At 34.4% G+C, this 26915-nt stretch overlaps 1 protein-coding gene across 1 annotated transcript in view; it reads right to left on the bottom strand.

The window, feature by feature from the left end:
- The window catches only part of Awh (LIM/homeobox protein arrowhead), a 114708-nt gene extending 89155 nt beyond the window's left edge, over positions 1–25553 (bottom strand). The window contains exon 1 of the mRNA XM_072521185.1: positions 25275–25553. Coding sequence (XP_072377286.1) covers positions 25275–25391 — 117 coding nt within the window. The 5' untranslated portion in view covers positions 25392–25553. The remainder of the gene's footprint in view (positions 1–25274) is intronic.
- Between the last annotated feature and the right edge of the window lie 1362 nt (positions 25554–26915).

Below are 26915 nucleotides of genomic sequence, written 5' to 3'. Positions count from 1 at the left end.
AAATGTGTAAATATAGTCGTTTAGTAACCTCTCCATTGACACTATCGCTGAATCGTTTGTAACGGTATAAAGGACACTATTTTTATTTTAAAAATAGTTGGCGCTCAACTTTTCATGCAACCCTTCGATCAACTTTCTATTCACTAAATATTCTAATTTTTTTATTCATACCCTATTATGTGCTATGGGATGATAAAACATATATAAATTTCTATGCCACACTTCAATAGACAAACCTGTCATTTGGCAACTCTGCTCTGACATGAACTTTCAATTCTGTAGAGGTGGATTATATTAGTGTTTCAATGGCCTTTGCTTACTTCAGCTGGATCGCCTACTGACAATTCATTTTATATATTAAATCTTTTCATGAGGTGAGTATTTACATTTCTAGTTACTCTTCTTCTTCTACGGCACTACAGCACAAATTAAGCCTTGGCCTCCTTTATTTTTTGTCTCCACCACTGCTGATCTGTGGCTGATCTTCTCCATACACGAACTCCTAAAAGGGCTTGTGCGTCGCTGTTTACTAGGTCTTCCCAGTGCTTTCTTGGTTTTCTAACCGGTCTCTTTCCTTGCATTCTAGCATTCAGTGCTTTGTTTGGTAGCCTATCCTCTCCCATTCTTACCACATGTCAAGGGCATTGCAATCTTTGTATTCTAATAGATTCTCATCTATGTCTTTCGGTGGACGTTTTTAGACCGAAATATATGGGGAAGAGCAAAATAAACTCTGTTTGCCTGCGTTATTCTCTTTCGTATTTCTCCATCTTCTGATCCGTCGGCATATATTTCTACTCCCAGGTGCAAACTTTCCAACTTGTTAGTCAGTTTTTTTTAAATCTGTCTTTTATTCGTCTCATATGTGCAAAAATAATGGTCATAAGTTTTCGGGTCTCAAAAAGATGTCGGGGACCAGTTTGCTATATCTACAAGGGTTTAATAATTTTATGGGGTGCTGTAAACTGACTGCAATCCAAAAGTTTGCCATGTTAAAATGGAACTGGACAGGACACATAAGAAGAATGAAAAACAACGACCATGGCCACCAAGAACAAACAAGAGAAGTAGAGGCAGATCTCAAACCATATGGACTGATGACATCAAGCGAATGGCTGGTCAAGAATGGATGCAAAAAACAACAAACAGAAATGAATGGATACACCTAAGGGAGCCTTACATTTAACGATTGATGGAATAGATGTTGATGATGATAAAGTGATGAGTTCGTACACATCCATAGTGGGCTGTTTTTAAGACAGATCATTGCGAGAAACGATAATAAATCTCGATAAATTCGATTCAAGATAAAAAAATACATAATTTTATGCAACTTTCTAGTTTACTCCTAATGAAACTTAAAAACAATATGGAAAAGGTAGACCATATATATATATATATATATATATATATATATATATATATATATATATATTGTTATGATTCATTTTATCCGCCAAAGAAAATTAAAATTACTAAATAGACCATCTAAATAGATTTTCAAGATATCCTGGAGAGTTGTTATGCTATGTAAAAATTAAAAATAATATTGGTTTGCTCTTAATATATTTCAAATTATAAAATATAATAATTCAAAATATTTCAACTGATAAACTATAAAAGATATTTCAAAAAAACGAAAGTCCATTATCTTTGGATTACCTGTAGTAAACAAAATTTAAGATATGCATAAATTATTTTCTTTGTAAAATATATTTAAGTGAACGTAGTGAATTGAACAATACGACCGGGTTTTCCAAATGGACTTGTACAGTGAATAAAGACAATAGGGCAGAATTTAGAAATTATATTTCTCCGTTAGTTCTTAAGAATTTGTAGAAACCGATTAGCATGTTAATAGTTTGTAGGAAATTTATAATTGTAGGAAAAATTGTTGTTTGTCATCTAAATGGTAGATGGTTGAGGAACTCTGATTGGAGGACATTGAAAAAGAGGTAGATAGCTATGTAGGAATGAGAGTTTAGCTGGATTTTTGAGGGAGAAAATAGAATCAGTTGTTTTCCAAGGGTGCAAGGCGAACGGTCGTTGTTCTTTGGCGGTTCCCAAGTGATACTAAGCATTAGAAGTGAATGTTTGTGAGTTTTCGTGGACTAAGTGTATCCTGACGGAAGCTGATCCAGTAAAATATTGTAAGTCATACTTTTCTACTTATATATTCCAAGAGTCACTGTTCAGGCCGGAACGAGAGATTCAGTTTATCGAGAGGAGAAGAGGCTAGCATCTTTTGAACGATACGTGCATCTGAAGGAGATCATTGAAGACGAGAGGCTCGCAATAATTTGTTGTAAGATTGCTGATTACCTAGGGAACTGCTAAGAATAGATAGTGTAGGCTACGAGGAACAAGGATTTGGACAACTCATCATCAGAGAGATAGCTTTTTTTTTACCATTCGTCAGTTTTTCCTTTATCAAGAAAGTTTTTTTCTAATTGCTTCAGAAAAGATAGAAATATTTATCAGGAGATATAGAACAACAATTTTGATTTGAAATTTTAAATTGTATAGTACATAACATTAATTTTTGAAGGTTCACGTACGTAGAACAAAATTTTGATAATCATTGTATGAGATATTTTTTGTTTAAGATATTTGAGAGTGAATTTTATTTCAATATATAATTTTGTATCATATATGTTTATTATTCCGGTATTCCTCAGACCTTACCTATCATATGTAAAGCATAGATATTGAAGCACGAATATAACCCTGAGATAAGAGAATTAAATAGTGTGATAAAATCATAATTGCATCATTTAAATAAGTTTAATTAATTAATTAATTAGCTAATTAATTTTTGGCGCACCTCTGACTTTTAATATCACATTAATATATATATATATATATATATATATATATATATATATATATATATATATATATATATATATATATATATTATATACTTCTAAAACTGGTGGAAGTTATTTGTTCCTTAAAAGATTTATCTATTATCGCCAGAAGAAAAGAGAGAAATCTGTTAAACCCCGTGTTAGTTCCTCTCACTTTTGGTATCCGTTAAGGTTTAATGATGCGTGCAGGGGTCTGTAGCATTTCTAACATTCATCATTCAGTGGTTGTTACACGACCACAATGTAAGAGAAGTTATTCCCCGACTCCCCGGTTGACGTGACACCCATTGTCCCAGCCCACTCTATTATAAAACACTTTTGAACATATTGGCTTTACAAGGGTGTGAGAAATGCGGATGTCTATCAATTGTTTTGTGTGCTAGTACCTTATACCTATATATGCCACTAGAATTGTTATTATGTTTTGGTGCAGATCTATGTTTGGGTTGTTTGTATAACAGGGTGACTTTGTGATTTTGTTTTAAATAAGTTTTTATAATACACTACTACTATTTATTAATAAATTTTAGTAAATTGTTGCAATTGCAACAATTTACTTTATTTTTATTTGCAATTGCAACAATTATTTTATTTGCAATTACAACTCAATTGCGATTGAAATGCAATATGTCCACGGCAAAGAAATACGATGCAACAGCACCCATTTCCTGCGAAGAAGTTGGAAAAAATCAAATGGGTCATTGACCCATATATTTTAATCAAAAGGTAAGATATAACCAAAAATGTAAAATATTCTTTGCTTTACTACAACTTCTAAGGGTTTTAAAAATTTTCATAAAGAATAAAGTTTTCACATATTGAATTTTTAATATAAAAGAATGAATTTTTTTGCGAGCAAAAAAATTTACTCAAAAGTAGAATAAGTTTTATTTTTGTACTGTTTTTTCAGTGTATATCCAGATACATGTAAAATTAAAAGTAAAATATAGTAAACAGAAGTAATTTTTATTGCAAAGACAACAATATTTATAAAGTTAGTATGTAAAGAACGTAACAAAGATAACTTTGTATACAATAACGTTGTAACTAATATTGTATGTGAGAAAACATGTTATGAATTAAAGTCATTATGTAATGAGTGTAAAAGTAAATTAACATATTATATCAAAATTAATACCGAGTATTTCCTCCTCTGAGTTGTATTACACTTTCCATGCGATCTCTTAAGTCTTTACTCTTAAGTTTCTGACTGATTCCTGAGGAATCGCTTCCCACTCTTGGGGGATGGGATGGGATGGGATTTATATCGGAAATCAATGGAGGCCAGTCCATTGTTGTTATATTGTTGCTAGCCAGGTAATCTTCCGTAACCTGTGTAACATCTAGCGTTATCATACATTAGCATAAAGCCGTCGCCTATGTAGCTGGCGTAAGGAACAACATGGTCTTGGAGAATATCCGTAATATAACTACCTGACATCAGACCCCCTCCGCGACCAACACGGGGTACAAACACAAGCTCCGATTTTCCTTCTAAAGATATACCACCCCAAAACATACACGAACCACCTCCATAGCTCACTGTTTCGACACTGCAGCATTGGAAAAATCATTCTCCGGGCATCCGATAGACGCGTTGTCTTCCGTCATTGTTATAAAAGCACATTTCACTCTCATCAGAGAATAAAACTTTGCTCCGTTGGCCAAGCTTCCATTTGACGTGTTCTCGAACAAACTGAAGTCGAGCTTGTTTCTGACGTGCGTTTAATTTGGACCCTGCGTTAGCTCATCTGGGAGTCAAAGTGACGGCCTTAAGTCTTCTCCTAACTGTCCACTGAGTGATGGTGCCACCTCGTATATTCCTCAAGGATTGTTGAAGCTCAACTCCAGTCGGGTGTCGATTCCGCAAGGCACTCAGAACAATGAATCGATCGCCCTCTCTGTCGTTACACGTTGTCGACCCGAACCTGGTCGTCCTTTGTAGCTACCGGTCTCCTGGTATCGCCGGTAAGCCCTTGAAACTGCAGATTGCGTCATACATAGGCGACCGGCAATAGTCCTCTGACTATAGCCCTTTCGTAATAATGCAATTATATGGGCCACCTTCACTGGTGAAGTATCAATTTGTAAAATATTCACTTACTACACTTTGAAGTGTACACATAGGTCAACGTTTGAAAAGCGACTGAGATGACCTCCGACAAATTTATAGAGGTCTACATTGCTTAAAACATGCCCGTTGCAATGTTTGCCATACAGAAGTAGGCAAATTTTACAATACGTTGCCAATTTGCATAAAACAATTATTTTTTGAAGCTCTACAATAGACAATATTTTTTTTTTCATTAGATTTTAATTCAAAGTAACACAATATAAAATTACTAAGCAAAAACCACAATTCATCGAGTGAGTCGATTTTTTTGCTCGCAAGTGTATTATATATGTAGTTTTATTGCATAATGTTGCGTACAGTACTTATTCCATATTTTTTTAAAACGGGTGGCAACTCAAAAAAATTAGTCTACAGGAATTTTTAAATTTATCACTAAAGAGGTGTCAAAGCAAGAAATGATTTTTAGTGTCCATATTTAAAATTAATGTCATTCCAGGTAGTTGTTGTATAAGTTTTTGTTCAATTCTGTACTGTTTAAAATAAACAAAAAATAGGTATATATAATCCTAAATTTTTATATAAGTATGTCGATCAATTCTAACCTAAAGGTGTTCCTTAAAAATGAACATATTTGAGGGTGCTTTTGTGTAACCTTTGTAATATTATGATGATGGATGTGACTTCACACACAGATCCATTGTAAAAAGAACCGTATAAAGTCCGGAAACGTCCATGCGGATCCCCTACGGCTTCTGACACTCAAACCAGCACGATTCTAATTCCTTTCAAGACAAAAAACGCGTTTAAGAGAATTACTAATTATCATTTGACCCTCCATGATATCTTCATTAAGTGCGAACAGTGGTGGATCATCACGGGCGACATTGTTTCAAAAAATAAAGTGTCTGTTTAAGATTTAATGGTAAAAAGCTTTTTAATACGTAGAATTTGCATCACCATAATATCAAATAATTTCACCATATTTATATTAGTCTACTGAGAGTTGCTCTCTTAAAATATTTCAGTCTTGTCTTAATCCTCTTCTGTGGCAATGAGTCTGTGTATTTTTATTCATAATTTTTGTTTATTTATTTGGTAAGTACTAAAAAAAAAGAAGTAAGAAAAACAATTTAAGCATTAAAAATCTATTAAAAAGAAATGTTCGTCGTCAAGACGCGCTACTGGTATAAAAATAAGGAACCCCACAGACTGTTATAATTGTTTCACATATTTACGGAAGGCCATCAATCTAGAGTTAATAGCTCTTGTACCCATCGCGATCTTCTTGTTAAAACATCGAAGTGTTCAGCAGGAATCAATGTGAGGCTTTGTGATAAACTCCATTGCATATCACGTTGTAGTTAAGATGATGAATTGGATTATACATTATTGACGATCGGGAAAATTGAGGGTAGACGTCTAGACTTTACCTTTTAGTTTAACTGAAATAATTTTGTTGAACAATATACAACAAATTTTTTTCTCTACCACCGATACATCTTCTTCTTCTTCTTCCTTCTTATATATAGCCTTTAAAGCCTGTTTCTTCTTCTTCTTGGTCTGCCAATACTTCTTCGTCCATTTGGTGACTTATGTCGTGCTAATCGTACTATCCTATCCTCTGCCATTCTACTTATGTCGTTTCACTCCTGTTTCAGTTTTGTTACCCATCTATTTATGTTTTCTATATTGCATGCTCTTCTTATGTTTTCGCTTCTCTCCCTATTCAACAGACTTTTCCCTGATATTCATTGGAGTATTTTCATCTTTGTTGTTTCTAGTAGTCGTCTCGTTTCAGATGTGTCAGGTCTTGTCTCCGCCGTGTATGTTAATATAGGACAAATTGCTGTTTTATAGATTCTTGTTGTTGTGTCTTGTCTTAGGTGTTTGATTTTCCAGATTGTGTCATTAAGAGATCCTGCCGCTTTACTTGCTTTTAAGCTTTTTTGTTGTACCTCTTCTTCAACATCTCCGTAACTAGTTATATCTATTCCCAGATATCTAAACCTTGCTTCCTGCTTTATTATTTTCCCATCAATTTCGAATTTACATCGTAGTGGGTATTTAGATGTTGTCATACATTTGGTTTTTTCTGCTGTATCATATTGTATTTCTTGGCTGTTGTATTGAAGATGTGTGTTAATCTTTGGAGCTCGTCTTCTGTCTCGGCTCGATCTTTACGTACTGCTTCTATTATTTCGTCCATTATTATATTAAAGAGAAGTGGGCTTAATGAGCCACCCTGTCTGACTTTGCTTTGTACTGGTATACACTGTGTTAGTTTTCCATTTATCTTTGGCTGTATTCGATTATCGAAGTAGATGTTTTCGATGGTTTGTATAATATTGATTGATATATTTCTTTTATACAGTAGGTGTAAGACGTCTTCGACTTGGATGCGATCGAAAGCCTTGGTCAGGTCTATAAAACATAGATAGCTGGTTTATTGTACTCGATGGCCTTTTCTGTGATTTATATTAGTACAAATACGGCGTTTATGCAAGATCTTTCGGATCTGAATCCTTGTTGTTCATCTGATAAAATTGTTAGTTTATCGATTTTGTTAGTTAGGATTTTTGTAGTAAGCTTAAGTTCGGTGTTTAGTAGATTTATACCTCTATAATTGTTGGGGTCTTCTTTATCTCCTTTCTTGAACATTGGTCTCATTATGCTGTTTCTCCATGCGTCAGGTATCTTGCAGTGCAGTATTAGTTTTTGTATATGTTTTGTCATCTGTAGGGTTATACTTTCTTCTCCGTGTTTTAGAAGCTGGTTGGTTATTCCGTCTGGTTCTGGTGACTTTCATTTTTGAGTGAATTTACAACTATCTCGACTTCCTGAAAACTGATTTCTATTTCGGGTCTTAATTCAGGTACGTTATTGTGTTGGTTATTATTTTCCTTTTAAATCATGAATGTGTTGCTTATGTGAATGCATTTTAAAACAATCAGTTTAATTTTACTACCTCAGACGACCGGTTTCGCTTTCTAAAATTTGCAAAGCATCATCAGGTCGGTGGTACAAAGTAAATTAAATGATTCCGGCTCAAGAATTACTATATATTGATTGGTGATTCATAGTTCAAACTATCCCTTATAACTGATAATGAGTGATCTTCGGTCAATGTTGTAACTGTCTAACAACTTAGGAGGAAGTTTCTTGAGGGGATGGGTGTTAACAGATGATGTAGGAGTAAGGTATATGTTATTGTTTGTTGAAAGAAAATGTAATGTTTTATATTATTTAAATTATTATAGTTATTTATATTTATTAAAGAGATATATTTTGAAATGTGTGTTAAATTATTGAAATTTATTTATAAAGAAAGAGGACAGTTATATGACGATGAATGAAAGTACTTGTACTGTTTTGTGGGTGTGGAATTTCTACATCCTACATCATCTGTTAACACCCATCCCCTCAAGAAACTTCCTTCTAAGTTGTTAGACAGTTACAACATTGACCGAAGATCACTCATTATCAGTTATAAGGGATAGTTTGAACTATGAATCACCAATCAATATATAGTAATTCTTGTGCCGGAATCATTTAATTTACTTTGTACCACCGACCTGATGATGCTTTGCAAATTTTAGAAAGCGAAACCCGTCTGAGGTAGTAAAATTAAACTGATTGTGAGTAAGTCTAATTATTTCTTTTTTACCTTTTTATTTTCCTTTTCTTTAAACAGTTCCGTTAGTTATCTTTCCCATTCGTTTGCTGGTATATTATTATATTCCTTCAATTCTGCCATTTCTTTCCATTGGTTTCTTATGAATCTCCATATTTGCTTTTGTGTACCGCAGAAGTCGCTTTCCATTCTTTTTGTAAACTGTTCCCAGTGTTTTTTTTTGTTTTTTGTTCTTTATACCAACTGCTTTGTTTCATTTCGTATTCTTCTATTAATCTTAATTGTTCAGTAGATAACTCTTCTTTTAATGAAGAACTGTTCGCTGCTTTATATTAAAGTCACCACTTCCGAGTCGACTAGATATTTTAAACATTTATACAATAATGACAATAACTATTTGAACAATGTTTTTTTCCAATTAAAGATATAACTCCTAAACATGTCAACCAACAAAAACCAATCCATCCATCCAAGTATCCATCAACTACAAGCAATAGTTTTCAATTCTCTCAATAATGTTAAATTAGAAGAATACTTGTTAGCGATAGGTACTTTAGTTAGTCCAAAACATATTCTTTTTTCATCAAGAATTACCAACAAACTTATCTGTTTTATTTCTCAAGCAAACAAATCGTAGATGAATTTTTTTCAAACAATGGAGGTTTCATCACTGTAAACAATATACAAGTTCAAGTCCGTAGACTAATTACTCCAAGTGAAAGACTCTTAATATCCAATGTATCTCCCACTAACCCGCATAAGATAATAGAGAAACAACTTTTACCTTTAAGACTAAAACTAACTTCATCAATGCCATTTTTGCGAATAGGAACCACCAATCCAGAATACAAACATGTACTTACTTTCCGTTGACATATTTCCATATCCCCACCCACAATGCCTATTCCCGATTCTCTTGTTATAACGTATGATGACATTAACGATCGAGTTTTTTTAACGCTAGACAATGTATGTTTTCATTGCAAATAGCATGGCCACACTTCCAGTACTTGCTCAGTAATTGTAAATAACTCAGATACAGCTGTTCCAACTACTACATTTTCAAACAAAATAAATCTGCTACAGTTTTTTCAGCAGCAACGACTGCTATAACATCTTCAACAACGAGTACCTCGACAAATATATCAAATACCTCAACGTCATCTTTAAAAACATCATCTACAACTCACTTAATAACGCACGATACATCGACTACAGTTAATGCAATATCAGAACTACCTTAAACGAATATATCAACTTCACCAACCATATCATCCCACACAAGCATTACTAAACAGTCTTCATCTTCCAGTCTACACAATAATTCTAGCTGTCTTAATGAAAATAAAGGCTATCCGGCACTACAAGAATTAAACATATCCAACGGAGAAAATACATCAAAATCATCCTCCAAACGAACTACATCTGAAACAATAACACCCCTCATTGAGACATCAGCTATTAATAATGTATTTTAAAGCCAAGCCAAAAGCAAAAAAGAATAAAAACAAAAACATCGACAGTGTCTTTAGAAACCAATTAAAGAATTATTTGATTCCGAAAAACAAATATTAACCTTCGAAGAAACAGTTGATTTATTTGAAAACATTAGGAGCTAAAGATGTTATCAGTGTTACAGAACACTCCCGTACAGAGAACTCCCGAGCTCCATCTGAGAAAACTCATACATCTACCGTAAAAAGAGCTCTTAAACAACTTAAAGCAAATACTCCCGCAACATCAGAATACTCACGTGCCTTCTCATTGGATGAAATAACCGAAGCGCTTAATCAAACTAAAACAGGAAAAGCAGCAGGCTTCGATGGAATGTATTCTGAGTTTATAGTCCACACTGGTACAAAAACACGACAGTGGCTCAAAAAATTCTTTAGCGACATTGTGAATACAGCTGTGCTACCCCTAGAATTCAAAAGAACAAAAATTATCGCAATCCAGAAGCCTGGCAAAGACAACAAGCTGCCTGAAAGTTACCGGCCTATTGCCTTACTCAGTTGCTGTTATAAATTACTAGAACGACTTTTATATAACCGAATATGTGACACCATTGAGGATGCGATACCAATTAAACAAGCTGGATTTAGAAGAGGACGAAGTTACTGTGACCAAGTGCTGTCCTTAACTACATTTATTGAAGCTGGCTTTGAAAGACGCGAAAAATCTGCCATAACATTTATAGATCTCACGGCTGCGTATGACACTGTGTAGAGAGAGGGCCTTATTTATAAGCTGATGAAAATCATACCTTGCCTCAAAACTTGTCAGCTGATAAACAATCTACTGACTAACAGACTGTTTCAGGTATATATGAATGATGCACAGAGTAACGTTAGAAAACTTAACAACGGCTTACCTCAAGGCTCAGTGCTAGCTCCTTTATTATTTAACTTTTATACAGCAGATATACCTGAAACAAAATCAATAAAATTTGCTTATGCTGACGACCTGGCCATTGGCTTCCAAGATAATAGTAAAGAAGCAGGAGAACGAGCTCTAAACGAGGACTTAACTACACTAAGTAACTATTTTAAGAACTGGCGCTTACGTCCTAACACAAGCAAAACTGAAACCTGTCTTTTTCACCTGTCGAATCAACTTGCGGGCGATACTCTCAATGTAACTCTAAATGATACAGCTATCAAACATAACAACAACCCCAAATATCTAGGCGTCACACTTGATAGAACACTCACCTTTAAAAGTCATCTTACAAACACAGCCGGTAAACTAAGAACAAGAAATAACTTAATATCAAAACTTGCCGGAACAACTTGGGGTGCTTCTGCAGATACTCTTCGAACCTCTGCTCTAGCTTTGGTTTTTTCAGTGGCAGAATATTGTGCACCAGTATTGCTAAATAGTGCACATACAAGCAAAATCGATGTCCAACTTAACCAAACCATGAAAATAATCACTGGAACAATAAAACCAACGCCAGTGAGATGGCTGCCTACTCTGAGCAATATTGCTCCACCAGATCTACGCCGTACAGCAGCATTAGTGAGAGAGTACCAGAAAATTGTAGCCAACGTACAATTACCAATACATCAAGATATCCCAGACATCTCGAAAGAGCACCAGCGACTGAGATCTAGAAATCCTCCAATACGATCTGCCCGAAAAATTGGTAATTCCTATGATATACATAGGCAATGGACAACAAGATGGATGCCAACAGTAGAATCGGACTATATTAAGATATCCACCCCAACTCAGGGTTTCATCGGATCAAATCTGCCCCGGTCCACTTGGGCAAGGCTTAATCGTATACGTACCGGATATGGTAAATGTGCTGATTCGCTGTTCAGGTGGGGTCGTGCAGAAAGTCCACAGTGCGATTGCGGACAATCTAGACAGACCATAAGCCATTGTGTTTCAGACTGCTTGAATCGTGCCTACCGTGGAAACCTCCAGGACTTTGCGGAATGTTCCCCAGAAGCAATTGAATGGCTATGTAAATTTTGACATTAATATTTATTGTCATTCATTCTGTCATCTTTAGTGTTTAAATAATATATTTAATATATATGTATATATTATTGTATTTGTATATTTATCGTACTGTGAATGTCCATACGCTAAATAAATAAAGTGTTACAAATAAATATACCCCAGACACTCAAGCACTTATACAACTCTTCTAAAATTGAAATGTACAAATTTAAAAAAGAAACTGACGAAACAACTCAGAAAACTCAAATACGAGGATGAAGAACTCGACACGGACAAGTCGAGTGAGTTATCTTACATATTCACTGATTGTTTTAAAAACTTATAATTATACCGAAAATAGGAATGTGAAACCACCATTCTATGAAAGAGTTAGGCAAACTCTCATGACTTTGCAAATTCCGATACCAAGTACCTATTGCAACTTCATAAGAATTCCTCCTCCTTGGACAATAAGCATTACTCAATTTGACACATCCCTTAATATCTTTAGAAAAAACGATACTCCTTACTCCTTAATAAAAATGCCTTCATAAAAAAACTTACAAAATTTTCTAACTTCTATCAAGTATACACAGATGCCTCTAAAACATCTACTGGAGTTGGAACAGCTGTCGTTACTTCAAATATTACACTTGAGTATAAACTACCATCCTTAAGAAGGTTGAAAAGTTGTGGCAAAAGCAGTGGGACAGTTCAACTTCAAAATTTCGCGAAATGAAAACATATGTAAAACCGTGGAAAGATCAAATTTCCAACAGAGCTCATCAAGTAGTTATTACTCGCCTTCGTCTAGGACATACCCGAATTACACATGGGCATATAATTGGCCACACTAATCCTACTTAATATGACAATTGTAATGTTCCACCCAGTGTTAAGCATGCCCTTGTAGAGTGTCCAAGATACCAGTTGCAGAGACAGACAACCACATCATCGGATCAACAAGTGAAATCTTAGGAGAAAAATTCCTTAAAGACATATATATATATATATATATATATATATATATATATATATATATATATATATATATATATATTAGGGATTCTACAGTATTCACTGCCTTCCCTCGCTCAACCGTTTCCATCTCTCTCTGTTGTTCCATTCTCCATCGTTTAGGCCTCTCTTACTCATGGCGTCGTCTACTTCGTTCCTCCAAGATTTTCGGGGTCGTCCTCTTTTCCTCCTTCCTATGGGGCTCCATTCGGTTATTCTCTTTATCCATCTGCTGTCGCTAGTTCTTCTTACATGTCCATACCACTTTAATCTTTTTTGTTCTATATATGTTAGTATGTCTGTTTCTATTGATGTTCTTTGCTTTATTTCGTCATTACTTCTCCTATCCATTCTTGTTACTCTGCAGCATCTTCGCAGGCATTCCATCTCTGTTGCTACTATCTTACTGCTGTTTTTCTTGTTTATGATCCAATTTTCAGTCCCGTATGTCATAATACTTCGCACTAATGTTTTATAAATCTGCGTTTTTGTCTTCATATTTAGGTGTCTATCCTACCATACTGAGTTAAGTTGTCGGATTGCTGTTCTTGTTTGTCCTAATTTTTGTGTAATTTCTTCCTCTGTTGTTGCCTTTTTCGTGATTATAAACCCCAGGTATTTGAATTTATCCTTTCCTTTGATTGTTACGTTGTCATCAATCTGTAGATCTTCTATGTCTTCTAAAGACATATACTTAATGTAAAATTTTATATTGTAAGTCAATTATATTACGTATTTGTATATATGTCGCTAATAACCTCAGAGGTTGATACGCCAATGTTTGTAAATAAAAAAAAATAGTAAATTGAATTGATAGTGAAGCGATAAGAGATTTCATGAACTTCTCAAATTCGCTCATTATAATCAATATAGTGAATAAAGTTGACTGCATATTTATAGGTGCCATACCTTTATCTTTTCTACAGTGTGTTATAAGTATAAAGAAAACGAATTATAACAAACTTAAACGCTATATTTAAAGTTATGGGACGAACTTTAAATTGTCAGAATAAAACGTTTTGTGTTACCCATTCTTCGAGTCGCGGCAAACGTCGTATAAAGTCCGAATAAAAAGTAAAAAGTAAAAAAAATCAACAACAATAAATCCCAATAATTCTCACCTCAGCACAAAATTCGGAGGTGAAAAAAACGCCGTCTAGTTTCTAGAGCTTTATGATAAATGGACGCTGAAATTCCATTTAGATTCTTCGCATTGTACTCCGAGGCTGAGTCGCTTCATCTTCGGCTTTATTTTTTTCTTTTTGTAATAAAATTTATTATTTCTTCTTGTATAACCCGGTGGAGGTGAGAGACTGTTTGTCTTTTTAATACAGGCGCATAAATCATTCCGGAGTGAGGAATAATATTTATAGTGTTATTAAATGTGTGCTCTCTATGCTTTGAATAAAAAACATATTTTTTGTGGTGACATCGGAAAATACATAAAAAACAAATCTATAAATAGTAAGAGATGGATTTTTTATGGCCGCCAAAGATAACGAAACTTAAAGAACCGAGTGAACAATCTTTTCAACAAAAACGTTTTCAGTAAAAAAAATATTGGCTTGATGCAAAATCTTATCAAATCAAAATTAAGATCTTTATATTTTTAACTAAATTTTTTCAGAAAAAAAAAGAATTTTTGATAGAACCGGTAGTAAGTCAATAGGTTTATAGTTGCAGACATTCGGTTTTTCACCACTCTTATGAAGAGGAATAATACTGGCTGTCTTAGAGACTTGACTTTTTAAAGACGAATCCCGACGAAATATTATTACATGCTCTAACATAGGCTAGGGTAGTGCCTTATACTTACTGCAATTGATATTAGTAAGTAAGCACAATTTAACTTTCACAAATCAACCTCTGACGATATCTCAAAATTGACATCTACTATGATGCACAATAGTAAATGCGACACTCTTCGTTTCCTTAATGAATCGATAAATCACTCGATTGATACAAAATATTGATACATATCGCACTTTGATAATTTGAGTTCGAAGATACCGTAACTGATGACGGGCGCATACGCGCGCCTATGTGATAACTTTAATATACTCGATTCTTTCGATACTTTTCCATGTGACTGATAGTTTTCAAGATCCTCGATAATATTGCAAGAGGTTTTAGGAGAAGAGGATTATTTGATAATAAGGCTAAGCCTGTCAAAGCGATACGAAGGCGAAGGCAACACGAAGGCGATACGAAGGCGACACCAAGGCGAAAGCAGTGGCGTGTAGGAGACATTGTTGTTGTCGCCACTGCTTTCGTCTTAGAGAGTATCATAGAGTACGATACGCGCGCCTATAGGATATGGCAATTATAATATTCAACTCTAAACTTCGATTTGACCAACTACTTTGAGAATTTTAATACGACTTGAGATTTTCCGAACTCGCAACGGATTTTAGGACAAAGGGATGATATATCCCATAGGCGTGCACTATCATTATTTAGTATTATGTTATATCTTATTTATGTTGATAAACATTTGGCCCTAGACTATAATATGTAGGCAATATGCATTATCAGCTAAGACTTGCGCACCAAAAGTGATATGCGTCGAAAAACGATAAAAACAATTTTGTTAAGAAAGGGTCAACCATTAAACTATAGGTTTTTTTCGAGTTTTGACTATTTAAGAAGAAAGACAAGTTGTATAACAAAATTAAAGGGTGCGATCAAAAATACGCGGAAATTCGATCATTTAGCTACTAGATTTTAAGGTTATGAGCCAATAAAGTTGGAAAATATTAGAAAAACACAATTTTTCGCAATTTGAGAATTCGTAAGTTAAAAATGATTATTTTTTTACAAATTTTTAGAGGTAATTTTCGACAAAAAATTAACATGGAAGAGACATATAGAAAAAACTAAAGCTAGTGCTTCAAAAAATATAAATCTCTTAAAATCACTAGCCAATCGACAATGGGGAGCCGAAGAAGAAGTCCTATTAAGTTTATACAGAGCCCTAATCAGATCTAAGTTAGACTATGGATCGATATTATATATGTCTGCCCCTAAAACTTATTTAAAATCACTAGATTCAAAACACTTCATTAAGAATATGCCCTGGAGCCTTCAGATCTAGCCCTACAAAAAGCATATATGTCGAATCGTGTGAACCCCCTCTAAATATTAGAAGACAACGTCTACTAAACTCCTATTTTGCCAAGGTTTCTACAAACCCAAATAATATATCTTTCCAACTTATTAAAAATTTTCAATTAACAGGAGCACACAGTAGAGCTACTGCCAATTCATCACTACAGTTTCTATTGCCACTCTTGGAAAATATTGACCTAAATCTTACCACCCTCATTATTCAGCCCAATACTCCACCTTGGCTAAAAATATTACCTGACTTTAACGTAAATTTGTGCAGATATAAGAAAATGGAAACCTCCACGATACTCATGAAACAAACTTTTAACGATATAATTAATAGAGGCAAGTTTGATAACATAATATTCACAGATGCATCTAAAGACGAAGAAAGTGTCGGATGTGCTGTTACTTCCACAAATAACAGACTAGCAATGTGTAGACTACCCAAGACGACCAGTATATTCACAGCAGAACTCTACGCTATACTTAAAGCTCTAGAGGTTCCAATGCAGGGTACCAAAAACTTAGCAATCTGCGCAGATTTATTATCATCCATAAATTCGATTAGAAAAATCTACACACCAAATCCTTTAGTTAATGAGATCCACGAAAGATGTACAGCACTTGCTAAATCAAACACTTCAGTTTCGATGATATGGAATCCTTCACATGTTGGTATTAAAGAAAATGAAAGTCACCACGCAGCAAATGAAGCACGTCGCTTTGACCTTACAGATGAAAAAGTCCAAATGTTTCAAGATATAATAATTGAAATTAAAAAGTTATCTACTTCAATGTGGCAAAATCAATGGAACAGGTGAACTACCCAACTAAAGTCCATCCAACCAAACATTTTAGGTCCTAGAACTGTTACTACGAAAAGAAAATCGAAGACCATCATAGAAGGCTCAGATTTGAACACACCCGGCTAACCCACGGATATCTGATGGTTCCAGAAGAACCTCCAAACTGCCAATACTGCAACTCCCGTCTAAGTGTACACCATCTACTTGTAGAATGTAACCAGCAGCACGGATCAATTATGGTATCCACGGAAGTTTATGTGATATTTGAAAATCTAAAAAGATTATTTTAACAATGACGATTCATAGCCCGTTAGAAAATAGATGGAATACATTTAACTATCTGATTTTGAGGTAAGGTAAAAAAAACGTGGAATTTTCGAATTTTATCTTTATGAAAGATTTAAATGGGGACTTTTACAATAGATTTTGATAATATGGAAGAAAAAATGTTGAATTACCAACTGAGTTTTGAGGTTATATGCAAATAAATGAGTAAAAAACCAGTTTTTTTTTATTTTTCGATGCTTTCCTCTTAGAAATTTAAAATTCTGCCTTGACCATTTAAAAAAACGAAAAAAATACATAAAAAATTACTAATTAAAAGTTAGCCAAAAGTAATTTACATAATCTAAGAAGTTATTGAAAATTTCAATGATTTTTCCTGAGCTCAATTTTCAATAAAGAAATTTAAAAAAAAATTAGGCTATTTTACATTTGATACATCTTCATGAATTTTTTCAGATTTTTTAAAGCAAAATTGCGTCCAGAAAAAAAAAGTCAAAAAAAGCTTCTTTTTTAGATTTAAGAGGTTCTATGGGCTCTGGGAAGCTAAAAATTTGTATGAAGTCATGTTTTTATATGCTTTATTGAAAGCATACATCGCGGTGATGATCGGTGCGGGGGCACTTTTGACCATCTTATCCCGCTATAGCTTTTGTTTAATTTATGAATGTTTTGTATTTTGATTGAGATTAAAATGTCAAAAATAAATCTATTTTAGACTTAAATTGTGGCTTATTAGCAGCAAAAATTGTAATTGCATGAATATGTCACAAGAAAATAGCTTCAGAACAATATTCAATTCTCAAGGATGGATCAGGTTTTTCAACTATTACATTAGATTTGACTAAATATCAATATACTTTATTAGTTCACAACACCGTCAGAAACGTTTCAATCGTCAGGGAAAATATATCTTTGCCAGATTTTTCATAGTTTTAACAATACATGCAATACAGCATAACAACGTCAATCATACATAACTATTATGGTAAGGGTCTAAGTTCACATCCTTGTGGTAGTTTTGCTATATCATTGCTGCATAAATTTTCACTGTTCATAAGATAAATTGCTTTTTTATTACCAGATGACTAGATCTTCTTAATAATTCAATTAAGTCAAGGATTTTCATAAGTTTGAAAACTTTATAATACTTATTATTTAAATCTTTTAGCATTAGAATATACGTAAATCATCTAAAAAATCCCACGATATCTACACAGAATACGAATTTAACATATTTATGGTGTCACATTAAACCACAAGCTCTAATCCTAAAATATCTGTATCTATTTATTTTTTTTCTCCTTTTCATTGCGGTATCGTCCTCTTCGGTGTGCAGGCTCATATAAAAATCGAAATGAATTCATATTTTAAGGAGTGTGCTAGAGTTTTTAAGGTAATCGGATTAGTATACACCGTGCTAAACGTGCCGGTGCCTTACAAATCGGTCCTGGTGTGCCGTTACATCTCTTCACCGTAGGGGGCTACCGAGAGGATCAACATGGTCCAAGTCGGAGGCCACTGGCTGCGGGACGAGGCTGGAGAGATGAATTAATTCGTTTTTTTCATGTTCGAGAGATTTATAAACGTATAACTGATTGGAATAATTTGTCGAATTTACGGAATTACCACAGAATCTTGAGAGTAATTTATGCATCAATTTATGTTGCCATATTTTCTTTAATAATATCAGTTGTAATTGAAAACAAAAGATTAAGAAAATATTAGAAAAACTAAATATTTCTCTTATATTTCTTTTTATCAGTATCGTTACTCGTTTCATGCTCTTTTTTGTGCTAAGGTATACAGTGGTACCTCGAGATACGAGTGCCCTAATATACGAGTGTTTTGAGATACGAGATGCCGACCAAGAGATGTTTAACTTTGAGATGAGAGTAAAGATTAACTTTTTGTACATTTACAAAACATTATCACATTTATTTTTATTTCCATGGGTCCAAAGAAGAAGATGCTGTCGATTGAATTAAAGCGTGAAATCATAAAAAACATCAGCAAAGTATACGAGTAATTAAACAGAAGGAATTGATAAAGGGCATAACGTCAGCTAAGGTGTTACAATAATTTCTAAGCTCCGGACATGGCTCTTCATATGGCAAAGCATAAGCTCTCCATGAAAAGATCGAGAAACTACTGATGGTGTGTTGAAACTTCCTCCTTAGTGGTTTCATGAATGAACAAAATTATTGTTTCTGGGACATCAACAATCCGTGTATCACCGATGAAGAGCTATTACACCCGATCAAAGTTACTGCGTGGTGTGCTGCTTACGCTGGAGAAGTCATCGGGCAATTTTTTTTAGAACGCCGCAGGCCAAATGATGACTGTGGACGGCGCACGACAAGGATGTAGGGATCCTACCTTAAATTTTTACCTTTACCATGCGAGATGCACTATGCACCATTACGCAGATGATTTTAAGATTTTGACATTTTTGTTTCTCCTAACCTACCCTGTATCTTTTACCGATTAAAAAAGAAAACTTTTGCCTAAGAAAGAAAATCAACGCTCACCATATTATAACCAATAAAAATAACCTTGGTCCATCCTTGGTCGTTTTCTTAGGTTGTTCAAAATTTCTATAAACATTTTGAGAACGATTTCAAAACGTCAAACTTTTTTTTTTTATTTAAACAAATATACCCGCATCAACCACTAAGGATTATTAGCGGGGGGACATACACAAACAGTAAGATACATATTGTTGCATAAAAAAAAATATTTTTTACAATCTGGTATATAGTCTAGTCAGTTATCTTAAAATGACTAGGTTAGTTAAAAAATGTGATTTTCATTAGAACCAATTGTGGCTTAATTCCATATAAACATAATATTTAAATTAAAAAAGAAGTTTAATAAAGTTTCATTGTAAAAGATTTTGCTATTTAGTAGTGGGAATAAAATGTAAAGAAACACACAAAAAAACCAGTAGAAATACTCAATGTTTGTCAAAGAAAACAAGAAATAGACCTTTTGGAATAGGAAAGAAAGCATTTTAGAAATTAAGATAATATAATATTATGAATGATATGAAGCATAAAATTTTCTTTTAAATTAAGAATTAGTTGTAAGTTTTCTTATTTATGAGATTTATTAGTCACCATTTTAATCATAATTTCGATAAGAGTACATAAATGAAAGATTATAATTGGTTAATTAAATATCTACTAAAAAAAAGAATGTAGCTTGAATCTAGTAGTTGTCAAATAAATTGTCAATTTATTATTTCTTGAAATTACAAGCCAAAATTTTAAAATCATAATATGTGTAATGGAGCATCGCGCAGCTCGCATGGTAAAGGTAAAAAATTAAGGTGGGATTCCTAGATACAAGTCGGCGCGCGCTGCAAAACCATGATAACCCAATTTTTTTCTTCCTCAATTGGATGAATTCGGACTGAAGAACATATTGTGATTCCAACAGGATGGTGCTACGGTGCATACTGCTCGAACCACAACCGGTATTCTGAAGGAAGCATTTACGAGTCGCTAAATCTCTCGTTTTGGTGATGTACCTGTCGCTCGAAGTTCTGACAAGAGTGACGGAAAATGCTTTAAAATAGGTCATCATGTATGGTCATCAATTCTTGCGGCGACCACTTGGCCAATACCATTTTCTCGACATGGAATAAATTCTTTTAATAATTTTGTTTTATCTGGTTCATTCATATTGACAAATTAGACATGTATTATACATTTTAAAGATAACTTTAAAATGATTTTGAAAATATTGTTGAGTTGCGTTCCTGGGATGACTTTATTGTAAGATAGTTCATTCGATTACATGAAATCAACGTTAACTTGAGACTATCCGTCAGAAAAATCATAGCATGTGATTCGTCTTTAAAAAGTCAAGTGTCTAAGACAGCCATTATTACTCCTCTTCATAGGAGTGGTGAAAAATCAAAAGTCTGTACCTATAGATCTATTGCCTTACTACTGGTCCTATCCAAAATTATTGAGAGACGTATAAAAGCCCGACTTATGTCCTTTCTCGTTGAAAACAACATTTTATCACAAACTCAGTTCGGCATTTTATCTAATAAATGTACCAGTGATGCTATGTTTTCTATACTACATGAGGTCTATCAAGCACTTAACAATAATCTCTACACTACCACTGTTCTTTGTGACTATGCCAAAGCTTTTGATTGTGTAAATCACGGCATTTTTATAAAAAAAACTAAATTTCTACGGAATTCGAGGTATTTCTTTTGAATTGGTACCAATCTTACATGAGGACTCGGAAACAACTAGTTAAAGCAAATGATACTGACTCTAGTCACAAAAGCATTATCCTATAAAGGAGGATCTTAAATGGTCCCTTCATATCAATTTAAGAAACTACCCTCAGCTTGCTATGCAATAAGATATGTTTCAAACGAAATCAAGCGAGTTTGCTGAATTCGTAAACACCTACATTTTTTTCCAGCAAGACTTAATCATGACTACTTCACCAGAAATTCAACCTTGTGTATTTATGAGTATTTACCGATTCCGTCCACTAAGTTAGTAAAGAAATCTATATTACATTCGGCAAAAAAATTATACAACCATCTCCCTTTGCAACTTAAACCTACAACTTCTTTCTTTAAGCTCCGTAAAATGGCAAAAGTCTATGACAAAATCTACAATAATGACAATACAAAAAAAAGGCAGCTTCCATGAATGCAACAACTATAGAACCATGTCCCTTATCTCACATGTCAACAAAATAATGCTTCACATAATCAATGAGCTCCGCCTGCAGTTTTGTTGGGTGAATCGAGTATCTCGACAAAACTATTGCCGGTCACAAGCCCAGATTAAGGAGGAGGGGGTCTACAGCCAGCTCTGGTCTACAGCCAGCTCATAGAAACAGGATTATGCCTCGGAACAGGAATGATTTCATTACGACGACTAATGCGAGAAATAGGACAACGAATTTATGGAAAACAAGAAATATACTTCGCATCGATACTTGGAACGTTAAGTCTCTAAACACAAGAGAGCAGGAAATTACATAAGAGCTTGTAAAAAAAAAATATAGACATATGTGCAATAGACGACAAGAGATGAAGAAAAAAGGAAAGGGTCAAATTATGTTAGATGACTATCTAATGATTTACAGTGGTATTGCGAAACAAACCAGAGCCAAAGAAGGATTCGCCCTGCTAGTACACAAAAATTTTTTACACCAAGTACAAGAATGTAAATATACCTCTGAAAGAATAGTAAGTGTCAAAGTTAAACTGGATGTCAAACCTCTGAATGTGATAGCAATCTATGCACCAGAGAACAACAGAGATACCACCACAAGGGAAAACTTCTACGAACACCTTCAGACTGTAATAAACGAGACACCAAATGATAAATATATAATCAAAAAGAGGTTAATCTTTGTATATGGGTATATTTTATAAAAACCCTTAAAAGGGCTACATTAAAAACACGAACGTTTTCGGAACAACAGTTCCATCATCAGGTTAAAATACAGGTTACCATGCCTGAGCCACCAAAATATTTGGGTAAAAACCCTTTAAAATGTATTATGTTACCAAAAATTGTACATGATGTTGATAATATTATTTGATGTTTAATATTTTAATTACATTTTACTACAGGTAACATACACCCATGCTTTAAGTGAGTTCCAGTGTCCGGAGAGTAAACCTCTTCAAACGGACTTCAGCTGAGTTACCAGCTGAAGTCCGTTTGAAGCTGTTTAAAACCATATTTTCTATTTAAAAGCAATTTTTTGTATGTACCACCCGTGGTACACGCCGGCTGTAGTGAACATTCTTTAAGAAAAAACGTCGTGTACCACAATATGAACGGTGAATACGTCGGTGGACACAATATGAAGTTGTGGGTGTCGTAATATTTTATTGCATTTGTAACGATTTTTTGCCTGTTTAGGTTACTGTTGAAGGTTATACATGTAACCTAAACATATACGCAGATAAAAGTGGTTCAGATATACCTGACAACGATTTTGGCCATTCCTACAATATTTGCATGGAATTACTTGAGAGGCTTTTGTATGAAGGAAGGACACTATATATTGCAAATTATTATACTAGTGTAAATATAATCTATTAACTGCAAGGTTTTAGAGAATTAAGAAATAGAAAGGTACCGTGTACCACCGGTGGCCACAAGCGGCAGAATGAAAAGTTAGGCATGTACCACCGGTGGTACACGTCGTCACGAACGTGTTAATAACACTATATGGCGAAACAGACACATTAACACTGAGATGAAATCAAGAATTTATAAAGCCAGTGTAAGACCAATAGTGACATATGACTTAGAAACCAGACCCGACACAGCCACAACGCAAAGGCTACTGGAAACGGCAGAGATGAGAAGAATTACAGGAAATACGCTGAGAGATCGAAAGAAAAGTGAAGACATTAGAAGAAAATGTAACGTACAGTGTATAAATGGACAGAAAATAGAAAAAAAGAATGGAGCAAGAGATAAGTCAGCAATCGGCAGAAGAAGTATCGGACGACCGCGCAAAATATGGAGTGACAACCTTTCATAGAAGTATTAATTCGCCGATGAACAAGCAGAATTGCTTATAAAGAGGAAGAAGAAGAATCAGAGACTGTAAACTTTTCTACAAAGAGAGATACCCCAAGAGTAAACTGGATTTGCAAATGTATAGATATTCGTGAACACTTTCTGAACATAAGACACATAGTAGAAAAATCTAGGGAATTACCATTATATTATACCACTACATATGTGTTTTATAGATTATCGCAAAGCGTTCGACAGGGTCAAATGGCAACACTTACCTACGGCAAATACTAAAATACGCTTATAACTGAATTATATGACCACACTATCGGAACAGTTAAAGTGCTTGACACACTCTCAAACGAATTCCATCCAGAGCAAGGTGTCGCACAAGGATGTATACTGCCTACACAATTATTTAATATATAATTAGGAGTATATTATAAGAAAGAAAGATAGACGCCACTGTAATGTTTTGCTGGAGAAGAATGGTACGAATTCCGTGGATCCACCACAGGACAAATAATTCAATTTTAAATGAGCTAAAGGTTAGCTAACGGCTTTCTCCAACAATCTTCAACAGTTAAAATACTTTGGACATGTTATAAGAGCAGACACAGAAAACATGGAAAGACTTTTATACGCGGAAAGGTAGAAGGCTGAAGATCTCGAGGAAGATCCCTAACAAGATGGATTTATCAAATTATAGGAATATGCAAAAGACCTGTGTATGAGTTAAAAGAACACACAAGAGACAGATATCTTTGCAGATAGACAATACACGACATCATGCTAACCACTACACTCCCTCCGAGGAGTGAGGACTGAAGCGAAAGGAGTGTGGTACCAATTGATGCCAAAACTTGATAGCATAGGATAAGCTGGTTAGAGCATATTTAACTTCGCGATGCTAATCACTCAATACGAAGATTTGCTGATCTGCTAGTTCCTGGAACAAATGGGACAAGAGCATCAAATAAGACCTGTTGGGAGACGCTTAAACAGGGATTGATATCGGTATAACCTATAGAAACTTATGTAAAAATGTAATTTGGGAAGCCAACACCGTACAGGGATAATCAAAAATAAATCATAAATAACTTGAACAGACTTGGAATAGAAACAGAAATGAACAACACAATAAATATTCGAAAATAAGAGTAATGCCATGTAATGAGTGTTCCAAAATATCTTCTGCTAGTTATCCTACAGGAAAAGATTCTGGAGCAACATAACACTACGAATTTATGGTTCTTCAATATTAGAGTACGTTTTAATTGCTCGATTGCAAACTTTTTAGAGCAACAGTCAAAATACATAAAAATCGTCATTACCAACCTTCTAAAGAAGATGGCAGTTTAAGAAGAAGAGAATGTTCAGAAATGAAAGTAAAATATGTACCTATTTTTGATTTTAATGACAAAACAGTAAATCAAATTAAGTGAATATCGTAAAAAACTTTTAAATATAGAAAAAAAGTTTATGTGCTAGTTATTTTTAGTAACTCACCTTCATTTCTTGTTTAATATCGAAAGATTGGCCCTCCACTGTGTTGCACTGTCGTCCTATCCGTATATTGCACAAAATATTGCCGAGATTGTCGAAAAAATCAGTCCACAATATCATAAAACTCAATCACATTCCTACTGTATACAAATCAACGTAGTGAAAGAAGAAGACTACTTTCGGACTAGTGGTACGCAAACAACTGCCGAGGATCGTTGGCTTCCAGCAGGCGAAATCAGATATCCTGATCGCGCCGTTACTATTGGTCCTTTACGTTTGAAAGGACATGCAGTGATTACGAGAGGGACGGGCGAACGACGAAGCCCCGCCTGTAGGGGATAATATTCGATACTGGTAGGGTTCAAGATTCGGCGTTTGTTTTTGTTGGTGGTTTCACAACTGTCAGGACTTTGGGAGTGATTTTATCGTTTGATATATAAAATGTAGTTAAGCTGAATAAAATAACTGGTTTCGCATGGCCGGGCTTCTACTCAACTTCTATCTTGGGGAGTTATGTATTTACATGAATAAAATCGCAAAAATTACGTTACATTTTTTATTTTTTAGAAAAAAGTGAGTGTAAAGATATGTTTAATATATTCAACGTTATATCCATTGATTTCAAAAATATATTTATAATTTTTTGTCACCTCCACAAATGTGTCATTCTTATTTTTTAATTTAGGTATTTATATTTCCTTTCGACAGTTCTCGTTTTTTGTGTTTTACACTGTTTGTTATGAAGAAGCAGAAGAATTGACCTATACAGAAGTGAAAGAGAAAATATGCAAATTTAAAAAACGGAAAAACAGTGAGAGAAGACGGAATATGTGCAGAGCTTATAAAATACAGTGGGGAGGCACTATACACACAGATTTATGAACTAATACAGAATATATAGAGTAAAGAAATAATGCCCAAAGAATGAAAGAAGAGAATTATAGTGACAATCCCAATACAAGGAGACCATAGAACATGCAAAAACTACCAATTAATTTACTGAATGTAACAGATAAAGTGACATGACAAACACGGAAGACCAAGAGGCAATAATAATACAAACAGAAAAAATAGAACAGGTAAATGAGTCTATCTATCTAAGACAAGCAATCAGAGCTAACAGAGAAAATCAAACAGCCGAAATATCGAGACGAGTAAGAATGGGATGGGCAGCGTTCGGCAAACTTTCTTACGTTCTAAAAAATCAAACAATCCCTCTATACTTACGAAGCAAGGTATATAACTCCTGTATAATAGCGGTGCTCACCTACGGAGCACAGACATGGACATTTACACAGGCCAATTTGGATAGGATAAGGAAGGCACACAAAGAGCGATGGAGAGACAAATGTTGGGTATATCACTTAAAGATAGAAAACGTAACCAGTGGATCAGAACCAGAACAAAGACAGTAGACGCGATAGAAAAAGCAGCAAAACTGAAATGGAAATGGGCTGGACACAATGAACGTCTCCAAGACGGACGATGGAACAATGCCATCGGAAAGTGGCGTCCATACAATGCAAAGAGATCAAGAGGCAGACCACAGATGAGGTGGAAAGATGACATCAGGAAACAAGGAGGTCCCACATGGCAGAGAACAGCTAAAGATAGGGAAAGATGGAGAGAACTGGGGGAGACCTA

The sequence above is a fragment of the Diabrotica undecimpunctata genome, chromosome 2, assembly GCF_040954645.1.
Source record: "Diabrotica undecimpunctata isolate CICGRU chromosome 2, icDiaUnde3, whole genome shotgun sequence".
NCBI classification, from domain to species: Eukaryota; Metazoa; Arthropoda; class Insecta; order Coleoptera; family Chrysomelidae; genus Diabrotica; species Diabrotica undecimpunctata.
This window is presented reverse-complemented; position numbering and strand designations above follow the sequence as displayed.